The 26,039-nt window shown below is 39.6% G+C and overlaps 2 protein-coding genes across 8 annotated transcripts in view; one reads left to right on the plus strand and one right to left on the minus strand.

The window, feature by feature from the left end:
* Window positions 1–26,039, minus strand: part of LOC109917714 (F-box/LRR-repeat protein 14) — a 70,199-nt gene that overhangs the window by 41,614 nt on the left and 2,546 nt on the right. Inside the window, exons 1-2 of one of the 6 annotated variants that reach the window (XR_007264032.1) lie at window positions 25,111–26,033; window positions 17,622–18,250 (exon numbers count right to left, since the gene is read on the minus strand). The exons of 1 other annotated variant lie outside the window; for it this stretch is intronic. Coding sequence is in view for 4 of the 5 variants with exons in the window: in XM_048607415.1 (XP_048463372.1) it covers window positions 4,327–4,362 (36 nt within the window). In the remaining variant the exon portion in view is untranslated. 4 more of the 6 variants (XM_048607415.1, XM_048607416.1, XM_048607417.1 and 1 more) reach the window with 4 other exon arrangements.
* Window positions 1–26,039, plus strand: part of LOC109917715 (wingless-type MMTV integration site family, member 5b) — a 120,858-nt gene that overhangs the window by 38,164 nt on the left and 56,655 nt on the right. The gene's annotated exons all lie outside the window — the stretch shown is intronic.

Here is a 26,039-nt window from a genome sequence, read left to right on the forward strand (position 1 = left end):
TACTTTTTTGAAATTTGTTTCCTATTGTGCCAAACCTCATCTTTCTGAATTTGATCTCTGGCCCTTTGAATGAGTGAAAAATTGAAATGTGGCTGCTGTACAGAAAGTTTTGTCAAGCCTGGCATGGAGAAAGTGGGGTTATTCTCCCCCTCTCTATCACTGGACTGGCTGACAGGTAGAGCACGTGAAATTTAAGCATCACTGTCAGGAGAGGTTGTTATAGGTTATGACACTGCCAGAAAGCCTCTTCTGGATATGAATGAGTTAGTTCCTGAAGCATACAGAAAAAAAGTTTCAAAATTTGAGGAAGAGAGCCTGGGCAAACCTACACTTTTGAAATGGTAAAGAAAAGTAATTTTGACATAGCCATATTTTCTGTCAAACTCTTAAAAGAACAAGGGCTCACTCTCAACATCTCTGTGTGCATCCTACTGTATGGTCCTCTGTTGGTTTAATAATTAATTGTATGCATGCATGAAAGAGATTAACCAGGCACCAACTTCTCTGACCCAGAGGAGGTCATGCACCCCTTTTAGTATCATACAAGGTGATACAGGCTTTAAGTATAAATACCATGTACAATGCTCTCACAGAGATCATTCACTATGAAGAATGTAAAAACTCATCCCCTTTTGTAATAAAAATCCATGTTGAAGACCAGAGAGTTGTAGCTGCTAGAGGGGCAACAGAAGTGACAAACAATTATGAGCTGATCCCTAAAATTAAACCTTTCATTGTCACCCTCATGAACTCAAGAAGGATAGAGTGAAAGGAAGGCAGGGTACAGATAGAACAGCTGGGAATTCCCCAAGATCCCCTTCACAAATTAGAATACAAAGTGTTGTGGATGCAGGTGAAAATTGAAGGGCAAAGTGTGCAATTTGCAATTTAGAAAATCAAGTGGGATTGTGTGGTACAGCTATACAGTAGAATGCTATTGTGGACATTGTGGCTGTTATGTCATTGAGCCAAGGCAGTATCTGAAGTGTTTAAGGGAAAACTACCTGTTGACAGCCCTCGGAGTCGTCTGGCTGCAGACCTGTAAGTCAGCCAAAACATCCAGAGCTGGCAAACGGAACACATCCGTCTCCCTTCTCTCTGCGTAGGTGAAAACACAAAAAAAGGCAGGAAACATAAAGAAAGAATTAAAATACAAGACCTAGGTCCACCTGATCAATGATTGAATCAAAGAACAACCATCACTCTACAGAAAACACTGTGCCTTCTTTGGTAAAATCAAAATTACCAAGAGAAATAACATAACTCATCCATGTGATCTGGACTTCTGATCTTCAGCATTTTGTGTGCCCTGCCTGTATTTTTCAACCCATAATTTCTGTAACAATCTGTCTGTCTGATTCATGAAAGAGTATGTGTGTATTTCGGTTTTGTAGGGGTACGTCTGAAGTTGCATAGTAATAGATTGGTAATCCTTTTCCTCTGCCATTTGTTAAAGAATAAGTGTGTTTCCAATAAATAGTTATTTTCCTTTTAATGAGTAGGCCTGATGTGAATTGCTTTTGTCTTGAATGGCAGGTCACTTAGGCAAATTGATCACATTAACTGTGATCACACATTTGTCATGGCTTGCAGAATAGTGGTGTTCAATTACCGGTCCATTCAACCCAATTACATTGCCCTAAAAGTTTCATTTTCATTTTCCCTACTATTAATATTAGAGTAACTGATCCGTAATTTCCTGTTTTCTCCTTTTTTTTAAAAATAGTGGAGTTACATTTGCCATCCTCCAATTTGCTGGTCATGTCCCAAAATGTACTGTACTTTGAAAAATGACAATCTTTCAAATGCATTTGCTATTTCTATGGCCATTTCCTTTAATATCTTAGGATGTTGATTATCAAGCCCTGGGCAGTTGTCCGCTTCTAGTCCCATTAATTTCTCTAATACTGACTTTTTTGTAACTGCTTCTAATTTCCATCAGTTTGCCTTCCTCACCACATATTTTTATCCCTAGCATTCATAGAATTATAGAATCACAGAATTTTATATAACAGAAAGAGGCCATTCGACCCATCATGTCTGTACCGGCTCCCAAAAGAGCTAGCCAGCTAGTTCCATTCTCCAGCCCTATTTCCCTAGCCCTCTAAATGATCACTTTCAAATATATATCCAGCTCTCTTTTGAAACTCCTATGAAATTTACCTCCACCACTCACATTCCAAATCCTAACAACTCTCTGAGTAAAGACGTTTCTCCTCATCCCACTCCTACTTGTCTTGCTGACAATCTCAAAATTGTGATCCCTTTGTTACTGGCATGCCAACCAGTGGAAACAAAATATCCTTCTTTACCCTGTCAAAATTGTTCATAATTTTGAACACCTCAACAAGGTCACCTCTTAATCTTCTCTGCTCCAAGGAGAATAAGCCCGATTTTTCTAAAAGTTTTCTTGTATCTAATATCTCTCATTCCTGGGTATCATTCTCATAAATTTCCTGGGAAATTATTTGTGTCATCTTTTGTGAATACAGAACTGGAGTTGCTATTCAGTTGTTCTACCATTTCCTTGTTCATGATTATCAATTGCCCCATTTTGGATACTAAGGATTCACATTTTTCTTCTCAAAACTTTATTTTACATGGTTACAGTTCACTTTTATGTTCTTGAAAGTTTACTGTCAGACTGTGGTGCATTTCAGTGCTGCTGCTGTTAGCAGTTTACATGACCCATGTAAATTGTACAATATCCTGCTTTACTGACCTTTGAAGAAAGGATCATCTAGCTTCCCATCTTCTATCTTCCTGGTAGATTTGTGTACAATACTGCGTTTAACTGGAAGAGCAAATAAATGCTACAGCCTTCAGATAACCATTGCTGCTTGTGTCCTTCTTTAATTAATGATACAAAAAAGCAGTAGCATTTCCGGATAATTGTATTCCTACTTTTGTCTTTTTAGGAAGAGATGACTTTCACTGTCTGATTGAATCAGAATTTTTGTCCCAAGGGAATAAAAAAGTGATCTAATACATGATGACACTCGTTCATTAATCAAATAGTAGAGACTTAATGTAATCTTTCTGGGCTAGGTTTGAACTTCTACCCCAAAGGAGATAGAGCAGTCTTTGAACAGACTGTGACACCCAGTCCTTCAGCAGAAAATAGAAAGTTTCCTTTTATTTGTCTGGGTTAGATTTAACCCATACCTACGTTTGAATATTCTGTTGCACCCAATCATTCTTAAAAGTGCCCAGAAATGTGTTCAATTTATTAGGGCTGAATTTGAACACATTGTCAAGGGTGGAGAATAAAGATTACAAAAACAAGATGAACCAGTTAAAATCACAGAGCGAATTTCATCCTATCTGGGCTGGGCTGAAAACAAACTGATAACCTACAGATTAAAAGCTAATAATGTTCTGATTTCATGGGCTATCATCTCATATGCAGTACACATCTGAATTTCCAAAGTGCCCTGCTGATGGGCAAGGCTCCCTGACAGAAGCAATCAGTTAATGACAGTGCATCACCTTGTTTTTAAATTCGTCTTTTTCCTTTCAACACGAAAGAGGATTTTCATACCTTTATTCAGTCCATCTTTCTTTCAACAGTGGCATATTTTCAGCCTGGCTTTATTGAAAGCTTATATCTTAAAATGGCTGAATATGTACAATTTTTGTTTGAGAAATCATTGTAAAAAATCTAGCTGAGGGAGATTTGTTTCAAACGGTAGATTTTAATATCTTTTTCCACAAGCACAGTCCTTAACACAATTTATGAACAAAATGGTGATCCTATGCGGCCAAATCCTAAGTGTACCATTGTACCTGGGCTGACGCTGTCTTACCTCTCTTCAGCATTGTAGTCAATTCTGAGAATTGCTCCCTGTGACCAAGAAGTTGTTTTATGATTGATAGTTACAACATAAAATTAAGATGACTGTACCATATATAGCACACCTAATCAGCTCCAGAATAATTTGTTTATTTCCAGCTGGCACGCCATGGTAAGTATTATCCGGTATCGGAAACAAACATATTAGACTTGGATTCTAACAGAATGGCTACAAAGGAAATACAACTGAAAATGAGGAAAAGATGTTTGAAACATACACATTTCTATTGCCTTTTTCAGCTAAGTTACTACAATTTATGTTAATGTGATTACTACAATATTAATAGTACTTAATGCTTTTTGACACTACCAAGTAAACCATGTTAAATACAAAATCCTTTGAATACAGCCATGCCACTGGCCACTCATCTTCATGCTATGTCCTTCCCAGCAAAGCTTAAGTTGACAATAACAACATAAAGTATTGAAGACACTCACCAGGACTGGCAGTGTCTGTGGAGAGACAGAAACATTTAATGTTTTGAGTCCAGTATAACTTTTCTTTGGAACTGAAGACAAAGAGAAAAGTGGTTGGTTATATGTCAGAGTAAAAGATGAGAAGGAGCAATATTAACAGCAATGGAAGGTCTGGGGGAGGTTAAAGGGTGAACGAAAACAGCATTTGCAAGTGTTATAGAACAAAAGGTAAAGAAAATGGTCATGGTTGTAAACAAGAGAGAGAGGTCCAGGGGAGGTGTTAATAGCAGGATATAGTTCTGCTGAAAGCAAACTGAAGAAAACTAAACCATGGGGACAGATGGGGACAGAGATGGGGAAAACAAAACGGAGGACAGAGTTCATGATCCGAAGTTGTTGAACTCAATGTTGAGTCCAGAAGGCTGTACGATGTCTAATTAGAAAATAAGATGCCATTCCTCCAGCTTGTGTTGGGCTTCATAGGAACGCTAAAGCATATAGGACATAAATGTGAGCTAGACTGTGTGTACTGAAATGGCAAGCAATCAGAAGGCTAGGTCATGCTTATGGACTGAGTGCACCCTGCCAATTAGATTTGGCAAGTTATCTCAGCATATTATTGCAACACCTATGGAACAATATGGGATAACTAGGATCATCACACGTCAGTAAACAGCCAAACAATGTCAGAAGCATGACAATTTACTGCATGCGGACAGAGGCACTAAAAATACTTGAATGACCTCCAGTGTGAGACAGTAAAAGACAAAATTTTTTTAAAAGATTTTATTATTTAGGGTGACAGGTCATGGAACCTACTTCAATCATTGAATGCAACTCTTTTTAAAACCTGTGAAGCAATAGTAGCAGTTCTCCATATGTTACCTGGAAAATACAACTAGGCTTTCTCACACAGTTAATAGCACCTGACCTATGAGTCAGATACTACGTACTCTGTTCTAGGCTCGAGCACATTATTGAAATGACACATCCATGTTTATTGAGGAAATAGAATAACTTAACAGAAATAAATGTAAACAAGTGGAAAAAGGATATGTTAAAGATTGACCACGTTCAACATGAAACTGTTTCAGAAGAGTTAATTAGTGTTAACATCTGAGTCAAAAGGCAGGTGTTATATCCGCAAACATATGAAACCATGTCCCGAAATTTACTGGGGCTTTCACCAGTCTCTCACTGTAAATCTGAAAAATACCATCCACAAGGTGAAGGCAGGCATGTAAAATTCCAATGCTGGAGTTTCAACTTCCTAGGCTACATTGGAACACCGTGTAGGCTGATACGTTGAATTAGATGACATTTGCTGGCCTCCACAAGACCCCCAATGGGGTCCCAACCAGTCACATGAGAAGAGGGACCGAGCAGTGTTCTTGTATAGAGGTTAACCAGAATCAGTGAGAACTTCAGAAATCACTGAGCTGTACCAGCAATTTCTACTGTCCTGTGCAGATATGCTGAATATGGTGCTTATGCCTAACTTTCTAACATTTATTAGTTTCTACCATCTCAGCCCTCTACTGATGCTTCATCAGTGCTAGAAAGCGGTGTATCTATTGGGGCTTGAGTTGTCAGTTCCTACAAAAGAGACCAAGATTATTCCTTGCTGAGCAGTTAAGCAGACTGCATGTACACCTAAAAGCCCAAATGTAAGAAATCTCAGTTAATTCACAGAAGATCTGAAGCAAAAGTGAAAAAAGATCAACATGCTGTAATGGGTCCTGCAGTTTGAGTTGTGGGGTAAACATGATTCCCCAGCTTTCCGAAGTATATAAATGCCATATTTCTATATTAGAAATAAACACAAGAAACAGCACAGACTCATATTTAAGGGATCTCAGTTTGTTACATGTGAGAATGTGAAAGAAGAAAGGTGCAGCAATCACTCAAGTTGCAAAGGACCCCAAGGTTGCCTTTAGAAAACCAGCAAGATGACTAACTGATGGACAAGAACATTGCAAGATACACATTTAGATTTGATACATGCAAACAGGTTGAAGCCCAGCAGCAAAAGACAGCCTTCTATAAGTCACTAAATACCAGAAAAGATCCATGAGCTGTTTGAAGCGTATGTAAGGAATTAGCTCCATCTTTTTAGTCACCTAATTTTTAAAAGTCAGATGATCTGGCCTAGATGAAAGCTTGTCTTCACATCTGGCATTCCAACTGCAGTTAGATCAGGTGATGAACACTGCTCAAAAAGTTGCCAGGGCAATATGAGTTCAGTCATGTCACCAGTTTGCTAAAGCTTTAACAGATAAAGACAGGGCAGTGAACACTTAAAATAATGAAGACAATCCTGAAAACTGCATAATCCTTCTCAACTGGTACGTTACACCAGTTGACAAGCTCACCGATTAAAAGATGCTATGGCAGACAAACCAAGGCATGCTATCAGCCAACTACTGCCATTGAAGATGATAAAGAACACAAAAGAGAAGTTTTAACTGAAAACAAGCCAAAGGATGTGAAAAACTTAGAAAATGTGAAATTGTCAGAACAAAAGGTCTGCACGCTAGTGAAAATGCAACAGCAAATGAATGTTGTGCTTGGACCTGAAAGCAAAGATTTGACATACCTGCAAAAACCAAAAGAGCCACTGTTGTAGAGAGACCTGGGAATCAGGCTACATACCCTGTAATCCAAGTGATGCCTTCAGTCAAGAAGCCACAAAACAGCATGGCAAGAAAATCAAAGCCGATCATCAGCAGAACAACTTATTCATTAATGGGACATGCTCCTGGCTACGCCAGCATTTATTACCCATCCTTACGTGCCCAGATAGCCATTAGGAGGCAACCACATTGCTGTGAGTCTGAATTCACATGTAGGTCAGACCGGGTAAGGATGACAGTTTCCTTCCCTAAAGGACATTAGTGAACCAGATGGAGTTTTCCAACAACCAACAACAGTTTCATGGTTATCATTAGATTGTTAATTTTTTAAAATTATATTCGAATTCCACCTTGTGCCATGCATGAACCTGAATGAAGGCTAGTCAAATAGCAATCCCGGATAGAAACAGCTCCCAATACCGAGAGGAGTACGCTCTGTATCCTAGAAACAGACAATACAAAGTCATGTGAAACCAGGTAAGTGATTTTATTTAGCAACAACTTTGTAGCTGTTTGAACTGTTTCCATTGAACTAGAGGGCTGTTCAAACTTAATCATTTGTTTTTGATGAAAAGATTTAGTTTTATTCTCAGGTTGGAGATGTATTGCTGTGGAATTGAAACCTTGCATTGACATGAATCATAAGATAAATACTAACTGTTCCCTTTGATCCCAAATTGTTTTATGATTACCAGCTGCAGTGTAGAATCAAGATGGCTGCACACAAGAGAACATATTTCATTAGCTCTAAATGCTTTGAATCGTCGAAACTGAAAGCTGTTAAGGAGCTAACTGCTTACTCCTATTCCCTGTCCTTCATTCCCAACTTTTTGTTGTCTTCTTTTTACTACATGTAAGCCCTCAAATTCTGAACAAATCTATATTATCTACCATTAAGCTTCCTGACTGTCATCACAAGATTCTCTGTTCTCCCTGTGATTACTTTAACTAAAGCCTCTCATCACTGAGATCTTCAGTTGTTCATTGCATAGTGAGTTTCACTGGCTGGGTCAGTGTTTGTTGCCCGCTGTAATTTTCCTTGAGAAGGTGGTTCTGAACTCTATTCTTGAGCTACTAGGGACCATCCGCTATAGGTATACTCACATTGCTGTTAGAAAGGAAGTCCCAGGTTTTGTGACCCAGTCACAGCAACATATTTCCAACTCAGCATATTGTGTGATTCGGAGGGGAATTTGTGGGCACAGGCGCTCCCATGTATTTTCTGCCCTTGACCTTCTAGGTGGTGAAGTTAATAGGTTTTCAATGTGCCTGTAAGGGAGCTAATCTGGCACACTGCTTTTGTGTAAGGTTGGTGGGGGGAGTGAAAGCTTAATGAACTGAATGAGGTCCCAGTCAAGTGGGCTGATTTGTCCTGGATAGCTTTGAACTTCTTGTGTGTTGTTGAAGCTGCATTCATCCATAGAATATTCCAGGACATTCCTGATTTGTGCCTTGTAGATGATGGAAAGGTTTTGTGGAGTCAGTGAGTTACTAATGACATAGTTCCTAGCCTTTGATTTGAATTTATATGGCTAGTCTAGTTAAGTTTCTGGTCAATGTTAAATGTATTGATTAAGCGATGGCAAAGCTGTTGAACATCAAGGAGGCGATGGTTAGATTCTCTCTCTTTGGAGATAGTCGTTGCACTTTTCAGTTCATGCATAAATTTTGCTTCATCTGGGCATGGACTGCTTCATTTTCGGACGAGTCTCACTGAAACCATCAGCAAACAATACCACTTCTGATCTGAGGAATGAGGGAAGGTCATTGAAGCAGCTAAAGATGGTTGGATCAAGGACATTACCCTGAGGAACTTCTGCACAAATGTCCTGGGGCTGAGATAATTGATGGCCAACAACCACAACCATCTTCCTTTATGTAGAGTATGACTCCAACCAATGAAGTGATTTTCCCTTGATTCCCATTAACTCTAGCTCTCCAGGCGCCTTGATGTATCACTCATCAATGCAGTCACTCACATTGTATCTCCTGTGTTCAGATATTCTGTCCATGTCTTGATCAAGGTGGTAATGAGGTTTGGAGATGAGTATGAACCTAACCTGAACACCTGTGAGCAGATTTAGCTGAAGATGTGTTGCTTGAAAACAATGTCAATCTTGCATCACTTTGCTGATGGTTGAGAGTAATCTAATGCAATTGTATTCGGTTGGATTAGATTTATGGTGCTTTTGTGGACACAAAATACATGGGCAGTTTTCCATGTTGTTGGGTAATTGCCAGTCTTGTACTGTACGAGAACAGCTTGGTCAGGAGCATGGCTAGTTGAGAAGTACAACAACTAAGGTGTTGCTAGGACCCATTACCCCTGTTATGTCTTGCAATAACCAATGTTACAAATTGCACTCGTTGCATGTACTGATATTACAGGACACAAGGTACTTCCTGCACATCCCCTGGGGGCAGACAGGGCTGGGGGTTAGATAGGGTAGTGGTTGGCAAAGGAAGGAGGGGTTATGGCAGTAATTTGTTGAACTGAGTAAACGTAACGAAAAAATTGCAGACTGTTAGGAAGGAAAGACTTTTTTTTAACACTGGGCTTTCATTTCAGTGCCCACTCTAAATTTACCACTGTGTGTCTTAGAATTGTACTTGGACTTCCAGCTATTTTATGCAGATAATTCTTTGCATCCATCAAATCTGATTCTTGAATTAGTCTTGAGTACAATTTGTGCACTGGCTCCCAGTTCGTATTTCCTGAAGTATTTTTGGACTGTATTGGTGATTTGTCTCAGTGGGGTGGCTGTTCAGGTGCAGTAACGTAAAGGCCTGAACATGACCGTTTGAATGGCTGCATGGCTGTGCAGCTTCGAGGAGACATTGTGTACTAAATGCAAGCTGCTTGACTGAGGATTCTGAGAACATTAGGTACGTTATAGGCAATATTCAAATAACATTCATTCCATACAGTGCCAAGCAATGACCATCTCTAACTAATCATCTCCCCCTTTCTATCAATAGCATAACTATAATCGAATCCCTACTCTCAACATACTGGGAATTATTATTGACTAGAAACTGAACCAGCCATATAAATATTGCAACTGCAAGAAGTCAGAGATTAGAAATTCTGTGGTAAGTAACCTCCTGTCTCCCCAGTGCACAACTTTACAGGCTACAGGTCAGGAGGAAGATGGAAAAATCTCAACTTGCCTGGATGGATGAGGCTCCAACAACACTCAGGAAGCATGACACCATCCAGGACAAAACAACTGACTTGATTGGCACCATCTAACACCTTTAAGTCATTCCCTGTGCCCACAGATGTATAGTGGCAGCAATGTGTACTATGCTGTACCATTTCTTTTCCATGGTCTCTGAACTTTTTAACACAGTTGATTATACCATTCTCTTCCAATTCCTCTCCTCAGTCCAACTCAATGAGACTATTCTTAATTGTTCCTCCATCTTAAACACAGGCTGTCTAGAAATAGCTCCTCCACCATTCATAGATGCTATCTGCTCACCCTTGGCAACATCATCCACAAACATAGTGTTAGCTTCCACATGTCAGCTGATAATACTCGGCTCTGCCTCTCCACTACCTGACTCTTCATCAAATGTCTTGACCATCATCCTAGGATTGTCTTACTATATCTTTCCTGTATACCCTCTCTGTGAAATTCTTTCTAAAACTGGAGAATACGTTTGAGAGTTTCTACTTCATTACTTACTCCTGACGCACACTAGGAGTGAACAACAAGAAATCCCATCCCTCAGCCCATGATTTTTTCAATCAAAATTGTTAAAATGTAACAAGCTATAATTTCAGAATTTCTTGAAATATTTTCATGGTATATGCCAGGAACAATAAAATGGAAAGTCCTAACCAATCATTTGTACTGTTTACTATTACATTGTTCTTTTGTGCTCTCATTTATAAAATTTAGCATTCCATAATCCTCCCATTTATTAAAAAAAACTATCTAGCCCCCTAACTCTCTACAGTTGTGTTTCTTCAAAAGTTTTACCATTTATTCTCTCCATTTTCTACCACTCAGCAACACAATATTTTACATTTCTCCACATTAATTTTCATCTGACATCTAGCTGCCAATCTGCTATCCCATCTGTCTTTCTTAAGTTTCACTCAATCCTTTTCACAGTTACTTTACGCTATCTACCAAGTTTGATATCTTTGCCCTTATACCTAATGACAAAAATTGAGAAATGCACTGGTCTTCATGCTAAATTCTGGGAGGTAACATTTTGTACATTTTCCAGCCCAAAAGACATTAATTGAATAGTGCTCTCCCTCTGTCCTTTAATCAATTTCCTACTCAAACTGCTACATGTTCTTTAATTAATACAGTTTAGTTTCATTACCAAATGAAAAGGTAAAGTCACCATTGTCCTACTAGATCATAGGCTGCTCTCTCATTAGAGAGAGACAACAGCTAGTGGTTTAATTTGAAAGTCACCATACCTCAAGCAAGGGGAGAGATTGAGAAGGAGAGTCCTTCATGGTAACCTCAGGGGTGCGGGAATTGAACCGATACAGTTGGCATCGCTCTGCATCACAAACCAGCTGTCCAACCAACCAAACTTTGAAAATTCCAATTCAGCATTTTCTAGATTTTCTTCATCTGTAAACTCTAAAGAAATAGAATGTGGATGTATGCTAAAAATTTGGAAGAAATGGTCAACCATCTCAAAAGTTCCAAAAGGATCAAGTTGGGTGGACTCATGGTTGCAGTGACGCGGAATGTGGTCATTCAGTGGCATGTGCCTGCTGATAAATTCACAACACGTTTTATGGTACGAATGGGCATATTATCAATTTAATGAACTGCAAACAACTTAATTCAGATAGATCTAGCAGCGTGCACTTTGGAAGGGCCAACTCAGGATACTTCAGAGAGCAGTACTAAAAGAGATTGGAAGAGTTAAAAATCTAGTTGCCATTGTATACTGATTCCTAAAGATTCATGACTGATGTAAAGGAACTGCAACTAAGGTATTGGTAGAAAACTTATGATAAATTGAGACACTTTTTTGATACTTGACTGGTTGCTTTACATCCACATTACAATGCCTAATTTTGATACCCCTAAATGGTGGATGATATACTGGCCTTGGAAAAAGTCCAGAGTCAGATAGCTAGTACAATTATACCAAGCTTAAAGAGCTTCAGCTACTTGGACTAAAGGACCTTGGCCAAACTACTTTAAAGCAACACAAACTTGAACATCATCTGACAGACAGCTATAAAATAATTAAAAAGCCAGACAGCATCCCTGTTGATAGACTGCTTTATTTTAGCAGTTTAGAGACGTCCAGGGGACACTAAGGCTGAACTAAATAAGATTGGGAATAGATTGGATGTTAGGCCACACAAGGAAGAATTTCCAAGTGTCAATCTCTGGAATTCTTTTTATTCCTTCGTGGGATGCGGGTGTCACCTGTCCCTCATTGCCCTAGAGAGGGTGATGGTGACCTGCCTTCTTGAACTGCTGCAGTTCACCTGCTGTGGATTGACTCACAATGTCCTTAGGGAGAGAATTCTAGGATTTTGACCAAGCGACAGTGAAGGAACAGTGATTATATTTCCAAGTCAGGATGGTAAGTGGGAGGGGAACTTGTAGGTGGTGGTGTTCTCATGTATCTACTGCCCTTGTTTTTCTAGGTGGAAGTAATCGTGGGTTTGGAAGATGCTGTCTGAGGATCTTTGGTAAATTTCTGAAGTATATCTTGTAAATAGTACACACCGCTGTGCTGAGCATTGGTGGTGGAGGGAGTGGATGCTTCTGGATGTAGTGCCAATCAAGCGGGCTACTTTGTCCTGGATGGTGTCAAGCTTCTTGAATGTTGTTGGGGCTGCACACATCCAGGCAAGTGGGGAGTATTCCATCATACTCCTGACTTGTATCTTGTAGATGGTGGACAGGCTTTGAGGAGTCAGAAGTGAGCTTTTCACCACTGTATACCTAGCCACTGCTCTGCTCTTGCAGCCACTGTGTTTATGTGGCAAGTTGAGTAGAGTTTATAGGCAATGCTAACCCCAAGAAGATTGATAGAGGAGGATTCAGTGGTGGTAACACCATTGAATGTCAAATGGTGGTAGGTAGATTGTCTCTGATTCGTATTCATAGTTCAAACGTTGGCAAACAACCCCTCCTCTGATATCGTAATGGAGGGAAGGTCGTTGGTGAAGCAGCTAAAGGTGGTTGGGCCTAGGACACTACCCTGAGGAACTCCTGCAGAGATGTCCTGGAGCTGAGATGACTGACATCTAACAGGTATGTGCCAAGTATGACTCGAACCAGTGGAGAGTTTGACCCGATTCCCATTGATTCCAGTTTTGCTAGGGTTCCTTGATGCCACACTCAGTAAAATGCAGCCTTGATGTCAAGAGCTGTCACTCTCACCTCACCTCTGGAAGTCATCTCTTTTGTCCATGTTTGAACCAAAGCTGTAATGAGGTCAGGAGCTGAGTTGCTCTGGAAGAACCCAAACTGAGCATCACTGAGCAGGTGCTACTTGATAGCTTCGTTGATGACACCTTCCATCACTTTACTGATGATCGAGAGTAGACTGACGAGGCCAGGGTGAATTTGTCCTGCTTTTTGTTGACAGGACATACCTGGGCAATTTTCCACATTGTGGGTAGATGCCAGTATACTGGAAGAGTTTGGCTAGGGGAGCGGCAGGTTCTACAGCACAAGTCATAACATTGTCAGAGCCCATAGTCTTTGCACTGTCCAATGCAACAAGTACTTCTTTATATAATGAGGAGTGAATCAAACTGGCTGCAGACTGGTATCAGTAATTTTTTTCTATTTATTGTGGGATGTGGGCATTGCTGGCTGGCCAGCCTTTCTTGCCCATCCCTGGTTGCCCTTGAGAAGGTGGTGATGAGCTGCCTTCTTGAACCACTGCAATCCACCTGCTGTAGGTTGACCCACAATGCGATTCGGGTGAGAATTCCACGATTTTGACCCAGCGACAGTGAAGGAACGGTGATATATTTCCAAGTCAGGATGATGAGTGGCTTGGAGGGGAACTTGGAGGTGGTGGTGTTCCCATATGTCTGATGCCCCTGTCGTTCCAGATGGAAATGGTTGTGGGTTTGGAAGGTGCTGTCTGAGGACCATTTCAGGAGGCCACGATTGATCATCCATTCGGTACTTCTAGCTGACGATAGCTGCAAGTGATTCAGCCTTATCTTTTGCACTGATGTTCTGGGCTCTTCGATCATTGAGGTTGCAGATATTTGTGGAGTCTCCTCCTCCAGTGAGTTGTTTAATTGTCCACCACCATTCATGACAGGATGTGGCAGGAGCTTAGATCTGCTGAGCTTAGATCTGATCTGCTGGTTATTAGCTCATTTAACTCCGTCCTTCACTTGCTGATTATGCTGTTTGGCATGCAATTAGTACTGTTTGGTAGCTTCACAAGATTGACATCTCATTTTTAGGTATGTCTGGTGCTGCACCTGGCATCTCCTCCTACACTCTCCATTGAACCAGAGTTGATCCCCTGGCTTGATGGTAATGGTTGAGTGAAGAACATGTCGAGCCATGAGGTTACGGATTGTGCTGGAGTACAGTTCTGCTGCTGTTGATGGCTGATAGCGCCTCATGGATGCCCAGTCTTGAGTTGCTAGATTTGAGTGAAGTCTGTCCTATTTAGCACAGTGATAGTGCAACAGAACAATGGAGGTGATTCTCAATGTGAAGGTGGCACTTCATCTCCACAAGGACTCTTAGCTGGTCATTCTTACTGATACTATCATGGACAGATGCATCTGCAACCAGTAGATTGGTAAGGATGAGGTCAAGTACGTTTTTCCCTCGTGTTGGTTCCCTCACCACCTGCCACAGACCCAGCCTACCAGCTATGTCCTTTCGGACCGAACCACCTTGATCAGTGGTACTGCTGCCGAGCCACTCTTGGTGGTGGACTTTGAAATCCCCCACCCAGAGTACATTTTGTGCCCTTGTCATCCTCAGTACTTACTCTACGTGCTGTTCAATATGGAGGAGTACCAATTCATCAGCCGTGGGAGGATGGTTTGGGGTAATCAGGTTTCCTTGCCCATGATTAACCTGATGCCATGAGACTTCATGAGGTCCAGAGTCAATGTTGAGGACTCCCAGGGCAACTCCGTCCCGACTGTATACCACTGTGCTATCACCTCTGCTGGGTCTGTCCTGCCGGTAGGACGAGACATATCCAGGGATGGTGATGTGATGTCGAGGACATTGTCCGTAAGGTATGATTTCATAACTATGACTATGTCAGTCTGTTGCTTGACTAGTCTGTGAGACAGCTCTCCCAATTTTGGCACTAGCCCCCTGATGTTAGTCAGGAGAATTTTGCAGGGTCGACAGGGCTGTTTCTGCTGTTGTCTTTTCCAGAGCCTGGATCTATGCCAGGTGGTCCGTATGGTTTCACTTCTTTGAGACTTCGTAGCGATTTGTACAACTAAGTAGCTTTCTGGGATTTTAAGAGTCAACCACATTGCTGTGGGTTTGGAGTCACATGTGGTCAGACCAGGTGAGAATGGGCCGATTTCCTTCCCAGAAGGTCATGACTGAGCCAGATGGGTGTTCCAACAACTGACAATGGTTTCATGTCATCAGTAGATTCTTAATTCCAGATGTTGTTTCTTAAATTCACATTCAACCATCTGCTATGGTGGGATTTAGACCTTGGTCCCCAGAACATTAGATGAATTTCTGAATGAATAGTGTGGCAAAAATATCAGTAGGCCATTGTCCCCCCCTCCACCCTCACTGAGGAATTACATTGCTAGATGACATGGTGGGTGTTGAATGATTTTTCCTTGGACCTGAGTGTTGCTCAGTACCCCATATTTCCCTTGAGCTAAGTGGCTCGCTAGGCCATTTCAAAGGTCAGTAAAGAATGAAACACTTTGCTGTGGGTCTGGAATCACATGTGGGCCAAATGGAGCAAGGTGAACCAGGTGGGTTTTTACAACAATGGATGATACTTATTATGGTCACCATTACTCCTTTTATTTTATAGATTTATTTCTTGAATTAAATTCCACCAGTGCCATGGTGGGATTTGAGTCCAAGTCCCAAAGCATCAGTTTGGGGCTGGGTTATTTGTCCAGTGGCATTACTGTTATAGCACCATCTCCCCATCTCTCTGCATACCATGTGTACTCCAGCTGTACTGGTTCCTGATTAGGGAAGAGGCCATATCATATGAAAGATCTTTAAAGGTTACTCTTGGTCCATTTGATGTCCAGGACAGGTTTCAATTAACTAAGGGGTCAGAGAGGACTTTCCCATTATCCTGACCCTGAGTTTTTACTTTTTGACATTCTTTGGAGATCAGATGGCTCTGGGTATGAGTTGGGTGAGATAATATTGTAATAGTGGAGACGTTAGAGAAATGAGAAAGAATGTAACCCTCATGGTCCGACATCATGGTTTGGCACAAGATTGAAGGGCCTGCTGGTTGTATCTGTCAATTTTGTTCACATATAGTTACAGTGCCAGTCAGAAATACTCTTCCAAAGCTGTCTTGAAGGAATAACTACCTGGGTTTCAGTCTCATACCCACAAAGACATTGTAGTTATCACATATGCTGTTATAGTACAAGGTTGTCATTGATCTGTCATTCCCTCCTTAAGAAGAATAAAACATAGAAAATTAATTGTTAATTTGGGAAAATAAAGTGGGTGTTCAAGATGTAAAATATTAATTTTTGCTTATTGACTTAATGATTTTGCTTGTACTTTGGCTTCGGATCTCTTCGTTCCAATTTCACAATTGTGGCTGTCTGGATTTTCCCCCTTATACATGGCTTTGATCCTCCCTCTCCACATGGTTCTCTTTGTTCCCAGTCAGGCTTGACTTGTTCAGTAAGTCTGCAGATGTCTGTTTGCCTGACACTCCCAGCTGTCAAACATTAAGGCTTGGATTCAGCATTTCTTCCTTTCCTTCACTAGAAAGTTAAGCAAATTCGAGACAAGATAGAGCTATTTCAGCCTCCAAGGATAAATAAAAGTTCTCTATTTAATATTGTACTCATAGTCTAATATTGTTAAAAGCGTCTTTTTTTGTGCTTTTTGATTATAAAGAACCTCTTGAACAAGTTTCCAGTACCCAATTTATATACATTAATACTAAAATTCAACCTACATTTAGGAACATAAATCATTATCAAGCTGCAAGCCTAATCAGTGCTATTTTTAACTAGCACTCACCTCTTTCCCCTCATCTTGAGGGTTAGGTTTCATTGCTGGTATCAGCTTTGAGCAAGTACCAGCATAAACTGAAGGTGGAGCTGCAAAAGTTTCTCCACATTCAGATCTTTATAACTATCTTGACAGAGTCTGCCAATCTTTCTAATTGCTCTATAAATCCTGCAGAACAATTATGCATGTTCATCAATTTCTTCAGCCAGTACGACAAAAAACATCATCTTTGCTCACTGATCGAGATGATGCATTTAACCTAGCTGAACAGGAGTAAATAAACAGTTCAAATTTTAGCACTGGATTAACTTCAAATAGAATCTGCATCATGATTAACTGTGAATGTAAAAGCAAATAATCTTAAACATTGTGAATCTAGATATCGTCATGAACTGCAGACAGCACATCAAATACTAATTTAAGTGAAACAATTTCAGTATCAACTTGCATTTATTTGCAGCTTGAACATAAGAAAATGTCCCAAGCCACTTCACAAAAGCATTAGAAGATGAAATTTGACACTGCAGTACATGAGGTGATATTAGAGCAGGTAGCCCAAAGCTTAGTCAAAGAAATACATGTTAAGGAGCAGTAAAAGGAATTTGAGAGGTAAAAATTAAAGGTGAATAGGTATAGGGACAGAATTTCAGAGCTTGGGCCCTGGACAGCTAAAGATAGCCACTAATCATGGAGCAGTTAAAATTGGGGATACTCCAAGAGGCCAGAATTAGAGAAACATCAGTATTTAAGAGGGTGTGGGGCTGTAGATTACATTTAAGGAGGGGTAAGAGAGATGAAGTACCACGAGTTTGTGATGGATAGTATGTGGGAGGGTGAACAGTGCTGTTTTGCAGTAGTGTAGAGATAATAGAGGCATGAATTATCTTAAAATAACAATCATCAGACTGCAAAATACGGTATTAACTATAATATGTTAACTCAAGCAAGTCAATGATAAACAAATTTATTGGTAAAATAGGCAAAAGCACGATCTGGTCTAATATCCTGCTATGTAGAAAGTACTAGGTTTGATTTCCATTTGGTTAAAGTAACTTGATTTGAAATGAGATGCTCAAATTGACTCCATGCTTCAGGGCTTTGGAGGAGAAAACCATCATTCAAGAATCTTGCTCAACATTTCTCGCCAGTGGTTCCTGTTGATAAATGAATATATGTTGGGTCCATGCATGACATTTAATTATTTAAGGCCAAATAACAATTGGCGCTTGTCAGGGTACGAAATAGTTGCTAGTCTCAGGAATTATCCCCAATCAAGTGTCAGCATTCTTGACAAGAGAAAGGGAAAACTGACTTCTCATTAATTGTGTTCTGTAAAGATTGTGATGGTACTGTCTTGACTTTAAACAGAATGAAATATATGTTTGTAAACCATAAATTGTTATGTTCTGCAAATGCATTGGTGCATTCCCATGTCTTGGAATTTATATATTTGAGGTGAATATTCAGAAATGAAGACAGCAAGAAAGACAGCAAAACCCACAACGAGTGATCCAGCATTATTATACTGGAAAATCAGTTAGTCTAGGTTGAATTCTACCAGAAATTGATTGTCAATTTTGGCAAGTTTCATGGAGGGTTTTTCTCCACAAGCCCCAGTGGGTTTTTGCACGCTATCTTCACAAATTTGCCTCATTACCCATGCACCATGCTCCTCTAATGCCCCACTCATACTCCCACTTGCCACAGACTGGCACTTCCTGGGATTTCTGACAGCAGCATATCTTTCATGTCCACCTGCATACCTGGTCAAGTGCTAGCAGCCCACAGCTGCCCTGCATGGTTCCTGTCAATTTCCCCAGACATGACAGACAGAGGGAAATATGCACCTTGTTTGATTGACAGGGACCTGGAGGTTTTGGTGGATAGGGTTATGTGTGATTACTGTCAATGGAGATTGCCCTGAGGTGCTAGTGCCTAATGTCCAAGATGGAGGGCCGGAGGAGCAAGTACCAAGCTGGACTTGGCCAGGTTACTATTCTGACTTTCATGTCAGAATTGTTGATGTCTAGGTTCTGGGTTGGAGAATGTAAGCTGCATATCGCTAAGGTGAGATGATGTAATAAACAGAATGTTAATGGATACTAATGCATGTATATTGGCCTCTCAACCCTCATTAGTGAGATTCATGCCTCATTGTTCAATACCTCATTGGAAACTGGGGACATTTTGCTCTTTATGTTGGGAATCTCTTTACTGCCCATCTCACAATTTTCCCAACTTTTTCACTAACACCCATGCTAATCAGTGGTTAGGAAAGTTCCATCCTACATCTCCAATTCCTTCTGGATAACCCAGGGTTACCTTGTCTCCAGCTTTTACAGCTACCTTAACTCCGATTCAGTCATAGTCTTTGTCGTACAACTCTAAATATTACAGTTGCTTTACTTCCAGTATACTATACTCCACATTTATTTTCATTCGCAAACTACTGACACCAGGTACCACGTATCACTGTATCTCTAAATAAGTGACTTCTGAGACATTAAGATATTTCCAAATTACTGAGAATACTCAATACTTGTACGGCTGACTCGATTTTCCTGTTTGCTAATTTTAATGCTTACATTTAATGTAGAACTACACATAAAGCAGGAAATGCTATTTTATTTTAACTATTTTTATGAAAATGGGGAAAAAAGATTCCTAATTATTGCATATGGACTCACTCAATTAGCTAAACTCCATTATGATTGAACAAGCTCCTCACTGCACCTCCCATCTGGTTAACCTCGTAGAAATTTTTCCAAGTCATCCTAGTGACCCTATGGTAATAAAGTTACTGACTCATGTTGGGAACATCACAATTACTGAAAATGCTTCAACCTCTTGCTCTATATTTTATAGTAGGCACACCCTATTTAGATCATTAATCTGTTTCAGTGGACCTGTGCTTTGATTTATAGATCATGAAATAACCATTCACTAGAGAATAACTGGTTATACATGAACCCAAGTCCACAGATTATTGTGACAATCTCTAATGATAATGAGACACAGCCCAAAAATGTGAAATGGAGATTGAAATTTCATAGTTAATCCAATATTTATTTTGTTGGCTGATGATTAATTTATGTTCATTTGAACCACTAGACCTGCAGCTACACTGTTGCTTTTTTCCTTCCAATACAAGAACAATCTATTAACAAAACCTACCATATAAACCTAATAGTGGCTGTGAGGTTACTAGGCTTTTTCCCTCTTCCTCTTCATTCATGACTACTTTTGAAACTGTTCCCTGTTCTCCAGTCTCTCCCTATCTCTGCACTGTGGAATGGGAACATAAGCAATCCTAAATGCTGTGTCCTTTATATTGAACTTCCCTAAAAGGAAATTACTTTCCTGACAATCCTACCTCATGTTATTCAGTACTACAATATATTGGTATACCAACGTTCTGTCTTTTCTTGATTAGGCTTTGACAGTGTTCAGTATAATCTTCAAGCAGAAGATCCTTTGTGAAGACCACAATATTTAGTCTTTAAATTTGTTATTCAAAAGATAGATGTCTTTTGTTGCTTGATTATGTAGTTCTGACAATATCCCTTTAAATAGCAAAACTTTCATCCAAATATCTGGGTCAAAAAATATATATTTATTTCATAGAAGTTTATTTTAATTGTCAACTTAATATTTCTTCTGAACTACTATTTAGGCCAATGAGTTTTTTAAAAAATGTGCCAACTTCTTAGTTATCAGTCTCTCCAATTAGAGCAGAGAAATGATTCAAAACCTAACCTAATTATTAATGAAATTGACAATGATTATTTAACACCTGGGGAGACTGGTGCCCTTCAATTTTAAGCAAATATAAAAGATTCATCTTCAGTATGATTTGACATGTTGATTTTCAACCTAACAACAAATAGTTTCTTTCATATCAATAGTGCAGTTGGTTCAAACCATACTAAAAATATCTGGTGGCTATTGATGAAAATTTCTATTACTAAGAAAAACTGAAATCACTATAAAGGCCAAACTGCTAAAGTGTGCTTCAGACCAAAATATACTGAATACAAGAGAAGTCACACCAAATAAGGTACATTCTATTAATTGTCCACGAGTTAGAGGTTTGATGTGGATCCAGGACAAATCTATTAGATAATAAATGTTTGCACATAATTGTACATAGAACGCTGATCATAATTTGATATTATCCCTGCTCTCCAGTAAAACATGAGAATATTATTGTGTTGCACCTTAACATTTAATAAATGGAATGTCAGCCCTAATATGATGCAAACTCCAAACAGGTTTATTTCCAGTGTCATGGAATACCATGAAGTAATAATATGTATGAATGAAAGGATGTAGTTTATACCTGAATCTAGATTTCTATAAAATATGGAAACTATGCTTCTGCTGTTTTGAGATTATTTGGCAAAAAGACTAAGATATCTTGCGCATTTATGTCCATACATCATTCGACAAATGACAGGGATGAATTGATCAAGGTGTGCAAGTGGTTAAGACAAAAAAGCCTGAATTGTTTTGTGACAAGTAAGCATGGAAGTATTTAGGCCACTTCAAATGGGGATGGACTTCAGTGGGAAGAAACATCAGTATCCCTTTGTTTAATTTCTAATACCACTAATACTGTGGACAAAACAATTGAATAAGATCACCAAAGTAACTTCAGCATTTCATTATTCAATGCAGACAGCACATGTAATACAAGATGACGTCCATACGGACAACAGAACATGACCTTTGCTGGATCATGTGCATGCAAAGTGATGCACAAGATTATGGCAGTGCCTCACAAACTATTTTCCAATGTGACCTTATTTTAATTCACCAGCACCTTTTCAAGGGCAATTAGGGATGGTCAAAAATGGCTCTGCTGTCCAGCAATACTGACATCCCATGAATAAATATATAAATATACATATTTTAAAAATCTATAAGTTAATGTAAACCAGATGTCAGCAAAGCAAAACAGCTGCAAAATGGCAATATTTAGTATATCATTTGAGAATCACATTTTATGAATCAACATAATGTTGGATATTAATACGAAAATGATTTTTTAAAAGTACTTTGTAGAAATGCTATTGTTTTATATATTCACGTAGGTTTTCACTGATGTCCCTACATTTCCTGATGACAGAAGACTTGTCTAAACTCCTCTGTCCCACATGTGCATTATAATTCATTTCATTTTTCTCCTTCTACCCCACACAAATTCTTCCTATTCCCCTCAACCCCCACTCACTCAATAGTTCCTCTTCCCAAACCATTCGCTGCTACTCACTGGAGGCGTTCCTCTTTGAAGTTCCCTCCACACTACTCGCCAAGGAGCTCCTCTTCTCAACTTTCTGTACCTAATAACTCAAGTCCTTCTTCCCAAATCTCGTCCTGTCCGTCCATCTCACCACATCCTCCTTCCCCACTCCCCCCAAACTCACTATGCAACCTGGCCTTTCCAGTAGTCTAACAGCAACACCAAACCATCCTGAGCCCACAGACCTCTTCCTAGTCAAGCTAACATGACTGAAAAGTTTTTCTGATTCAATCCAGGTGTGGCTGCACTGCTTAATCCTGCATGCCAAATCCCAGGACGACCTGTGGTCTCCTGTTCCTCCTACACCCACTGAAACTTGGTCTCTGTTGCTCCCGCTCCCCACGGTTACCAGCCTGAATCCCACGGAAGGTCAGGTTCTGTTGCTTCTTCCCACTGCCTGCTATTTGCCATCAATTGGGCAACAGAAGAGCATTTACTGTTGGTGGGATGATTGACAGTAACCAGGACAAAGCTTGTGCAAGGCTGGGTGGCAGTAGTGGGATTTGGTTCTAGGCATGACCTCCAATGGGGCTCCCCACACTTGGGCCTTGACTTTGGACATCAACTGAAAGCATGCAAGATTGGAGTTGAATGCATGCACCAACAACCTTGGAGAGGCAGAGATCAAAAATTATTTCCAAGAGCAGACTATCATGTTCGGGCAGAATCAAAATCTGCCAAAAGGCAGAATTTTCTCATCCCTGATATTATAACATGGAAAGAAACAATTTTAATATTCATGTATTTATTTCAGAAAATAATTTAATCTTACCTGGACTTGTTGGATTAAACAATCACGTTCTCTTTTGTATAAGATGGTTTTAGAAAGAGAACGTATCCTACTTTAGTATTTGCCATCCTACTGTTTACAAGTCTTCTGTAATTAAGGTCTAGTATATATCTTTGTCTCTGACTCTATCTTTAGTTAATGAATTTTGGGAAGTGAAATCCTGTATTGCAGCCTGTGAGTATTATACATTACAACCTGGTAGGGTCTGTGGTCATGTCACCCTTTCGTACATAACTACTTTGGAGTGGCTTTTGTTGTCTACACATTTGTGGTGCTCTGGCCCAAGTGTTTAAAAGCACAGTAGAAGTTTCATTATGAACTCTCATGAACAAGCTTGCAGAATTATTAATCATCTACTGTTATTTGAGGGGAGAGCATCTTATCATAATAAGGGCAAATGGTGGAATATCTGGAGCTTGGGTGGAGCACAAATTCCTAGCGCTGGTTAAGGAATCAGTTGTAGTAAAAAAAATGTCAGCCATTTTCTTTTGTTTTGGAAAAGACATTATTTTACCACAATTACCCTCATCTTAAAAAGTGAAGAGTAAAAATATAATTTCAATTAGATGCAGTGAATTTGAAATGTGTATTTCTAATGAAGGCACTAAAAATTGCAAACAAAACAGATGTCTGATGGAAAATATCAACTAGTTGAAGATGAACATGTGTTTGAGATTCAAGTACACAAATATTCTACTTAATAGCTTTGGATTATATTGATCATCTCTGCTCTGTTTGAATGTTAACATGTTAAGCAGGTTCAGATAGTTTTCTCACTGGAGGGGCGGGAAGGTAACGGAAATTTAGTCATTTTCAATTTACAGAACATGTCATGGCAATACTGTAAAGTGTAGTGACAGTCATCCATGTCCCCTTCCCCAAATTATTTCTGCCACTTCTTAAATTTTAATTTCTGACATGGACTATATGTTACGATTGATAAAGATATGCACTTATCAAATTAAAATTCTGGCTTTTGTTTTTTTTAAATGTTACCTCTCAGCAAACTTAAAAGATAAATCCCAAGACAACCTGCTGTCTTTTTTGAATAATTTCAGTCCTACTTGACGTGATATTGTATAAATACAACCTCTTAAAAAAAACTTTACTTTTATATTTAAAAACCTCAACCTATGATGGTTAGGGGAAGAGCAGTTAGAAGGCACATCATCATTGAAACTTGATGTATATGCGATAGTGAGGTAATCAGGGTTGCATCCCAAGTGGCAGTCCTAGCAGCTTGAGGCCACTTCCACCTTAAAAAGAAAATCTATCGGGGGAAATAAAGATTAGCACTGCTTATTAAAAAAATGGCTGAAAAATTCCAGACTGGGCAAACCTCAACAAAACATTTTATTCTTAACAGCCATATTCTACCAAAAAGCTGTCAAAAGAAAAAAAAATGGTCTGCTACTTGTCTGTTGAAAACATTAAAAATATCGTTAAATCAACTGTCTTATGAATTAAAAATTATGAAAGCCAGTGTGGAATCGTTAAAATGCTCGTTAGAACTTGGCGGGGGGGGGGGGAAGAGAGGGTTATTATAAAAAAAATTCACATCCACAGTAACTCACAGAACTATTACATATTCCCAACCCACTTCTTTTAAAAAAAACTGCTGCTGTGAGTTAGTATTGGAGCAACCTTCTTCTCTTCCGCTTGAAAAGCCGATTAAACGCACTCAGAAATGGACAAGAATGCTTTAAAAAAAAAACCTCGGGGGCAGGACGAAGATCCTGAGGGAGCTGAACACTAAGCTATTTGGTATGCATGAGCGGGCAAGCAGAAAAGGAGAGCGCTGTAGCTTTTTAACTTTGCCCAACAATGCAGCGCCAGCGTCGGGTTCGCCCAGACCATCAAACTCCCTTTATTTTTAAATAAAAAAGCGACGGGAATCGTCGGGAGGTTTGAGAATACGGTACCCAGTGTAAGGAACAAGACCATCCGGGTGAAAAGGAAACCTGATCAGACACAGCGAGGCTCCACAAAGCTGCCCTCGACTGCATCTCGTCACTGACAACAAGGCGCCATTGGCCCACTTCCACCACCGTACTTTTCGAAACGATCACACACAATGGGGGCACTGACACTTTTTTTTTCCAAAACATACTTCATATTTTCCCGTCTTTATTATATAAATATCAGCTTTTTAACGTTTACTGTAAGAATATAAAACGTTTAAGTATCATTTACAAATTCACATACAGTACAATTCAAATATAGGTTGATCAGCAGGATTTTGTTTTCCTTCAGCAACTAACTGCCTGTCTATGCATCATGGCCCTGACAGGCATTCAATCCTCGGGAATCGATGATTCTTCACTTGACGTGGTCGCCCTATTTAAGGTAGAACAGGCTTTAACCATTGCTAAAAAGACGGGGAAAATAAGTTTCCCCCATAAACTGTTGTAAATCTCAACCGAAAAGAAAAGCCTATACAGCTGCCAGATCAAGGCGTCTAGTTTCCAGCTTCAGTTCTTTTTTGTTTCCTTTGCATAAAACTATAGTTCGATGGTTTTTGACTTGAGTGCAGCCAAGTCTAAGAAAACCAGCGTCATGTGTGCTTCATAGATTATTTGTAAAAATGTTTCCAGCCAACTTTACTTTCATTGAAATATATCTCTGTTTTCTGTCCAAAGGGTAACGCTGTAGACCGACCAGAGGCGGGGAGGGGAAATGTTGCTGTAAGGACAGATCTTACTGTGAAACTTCTCAATTTCAGGGCACAAAAGAAAACGAGGTAGCCTTGAATGTGTCTATCAGCAATATGCATATTATCAACAGAACAAAAAGTATGAACCAAATTCCAGAAACAGTGACCACCGTCAGAATTACTTTTTTGTTTTGAAAT

Source organism: Rhincodon typus, chromosome 18 (assembly GCF_021869965.1).
Source record: "Rhincodon typus isolate 14 chromosome 18, sRhiTyp1.1, whole genome shotgun sequence".
NCBI lineage: Eukaryota > Metazoa > Chordata > Chondrichthyes > Orectolobiformes > Rhincodontidae > Rhincodon > Rhincodon typus.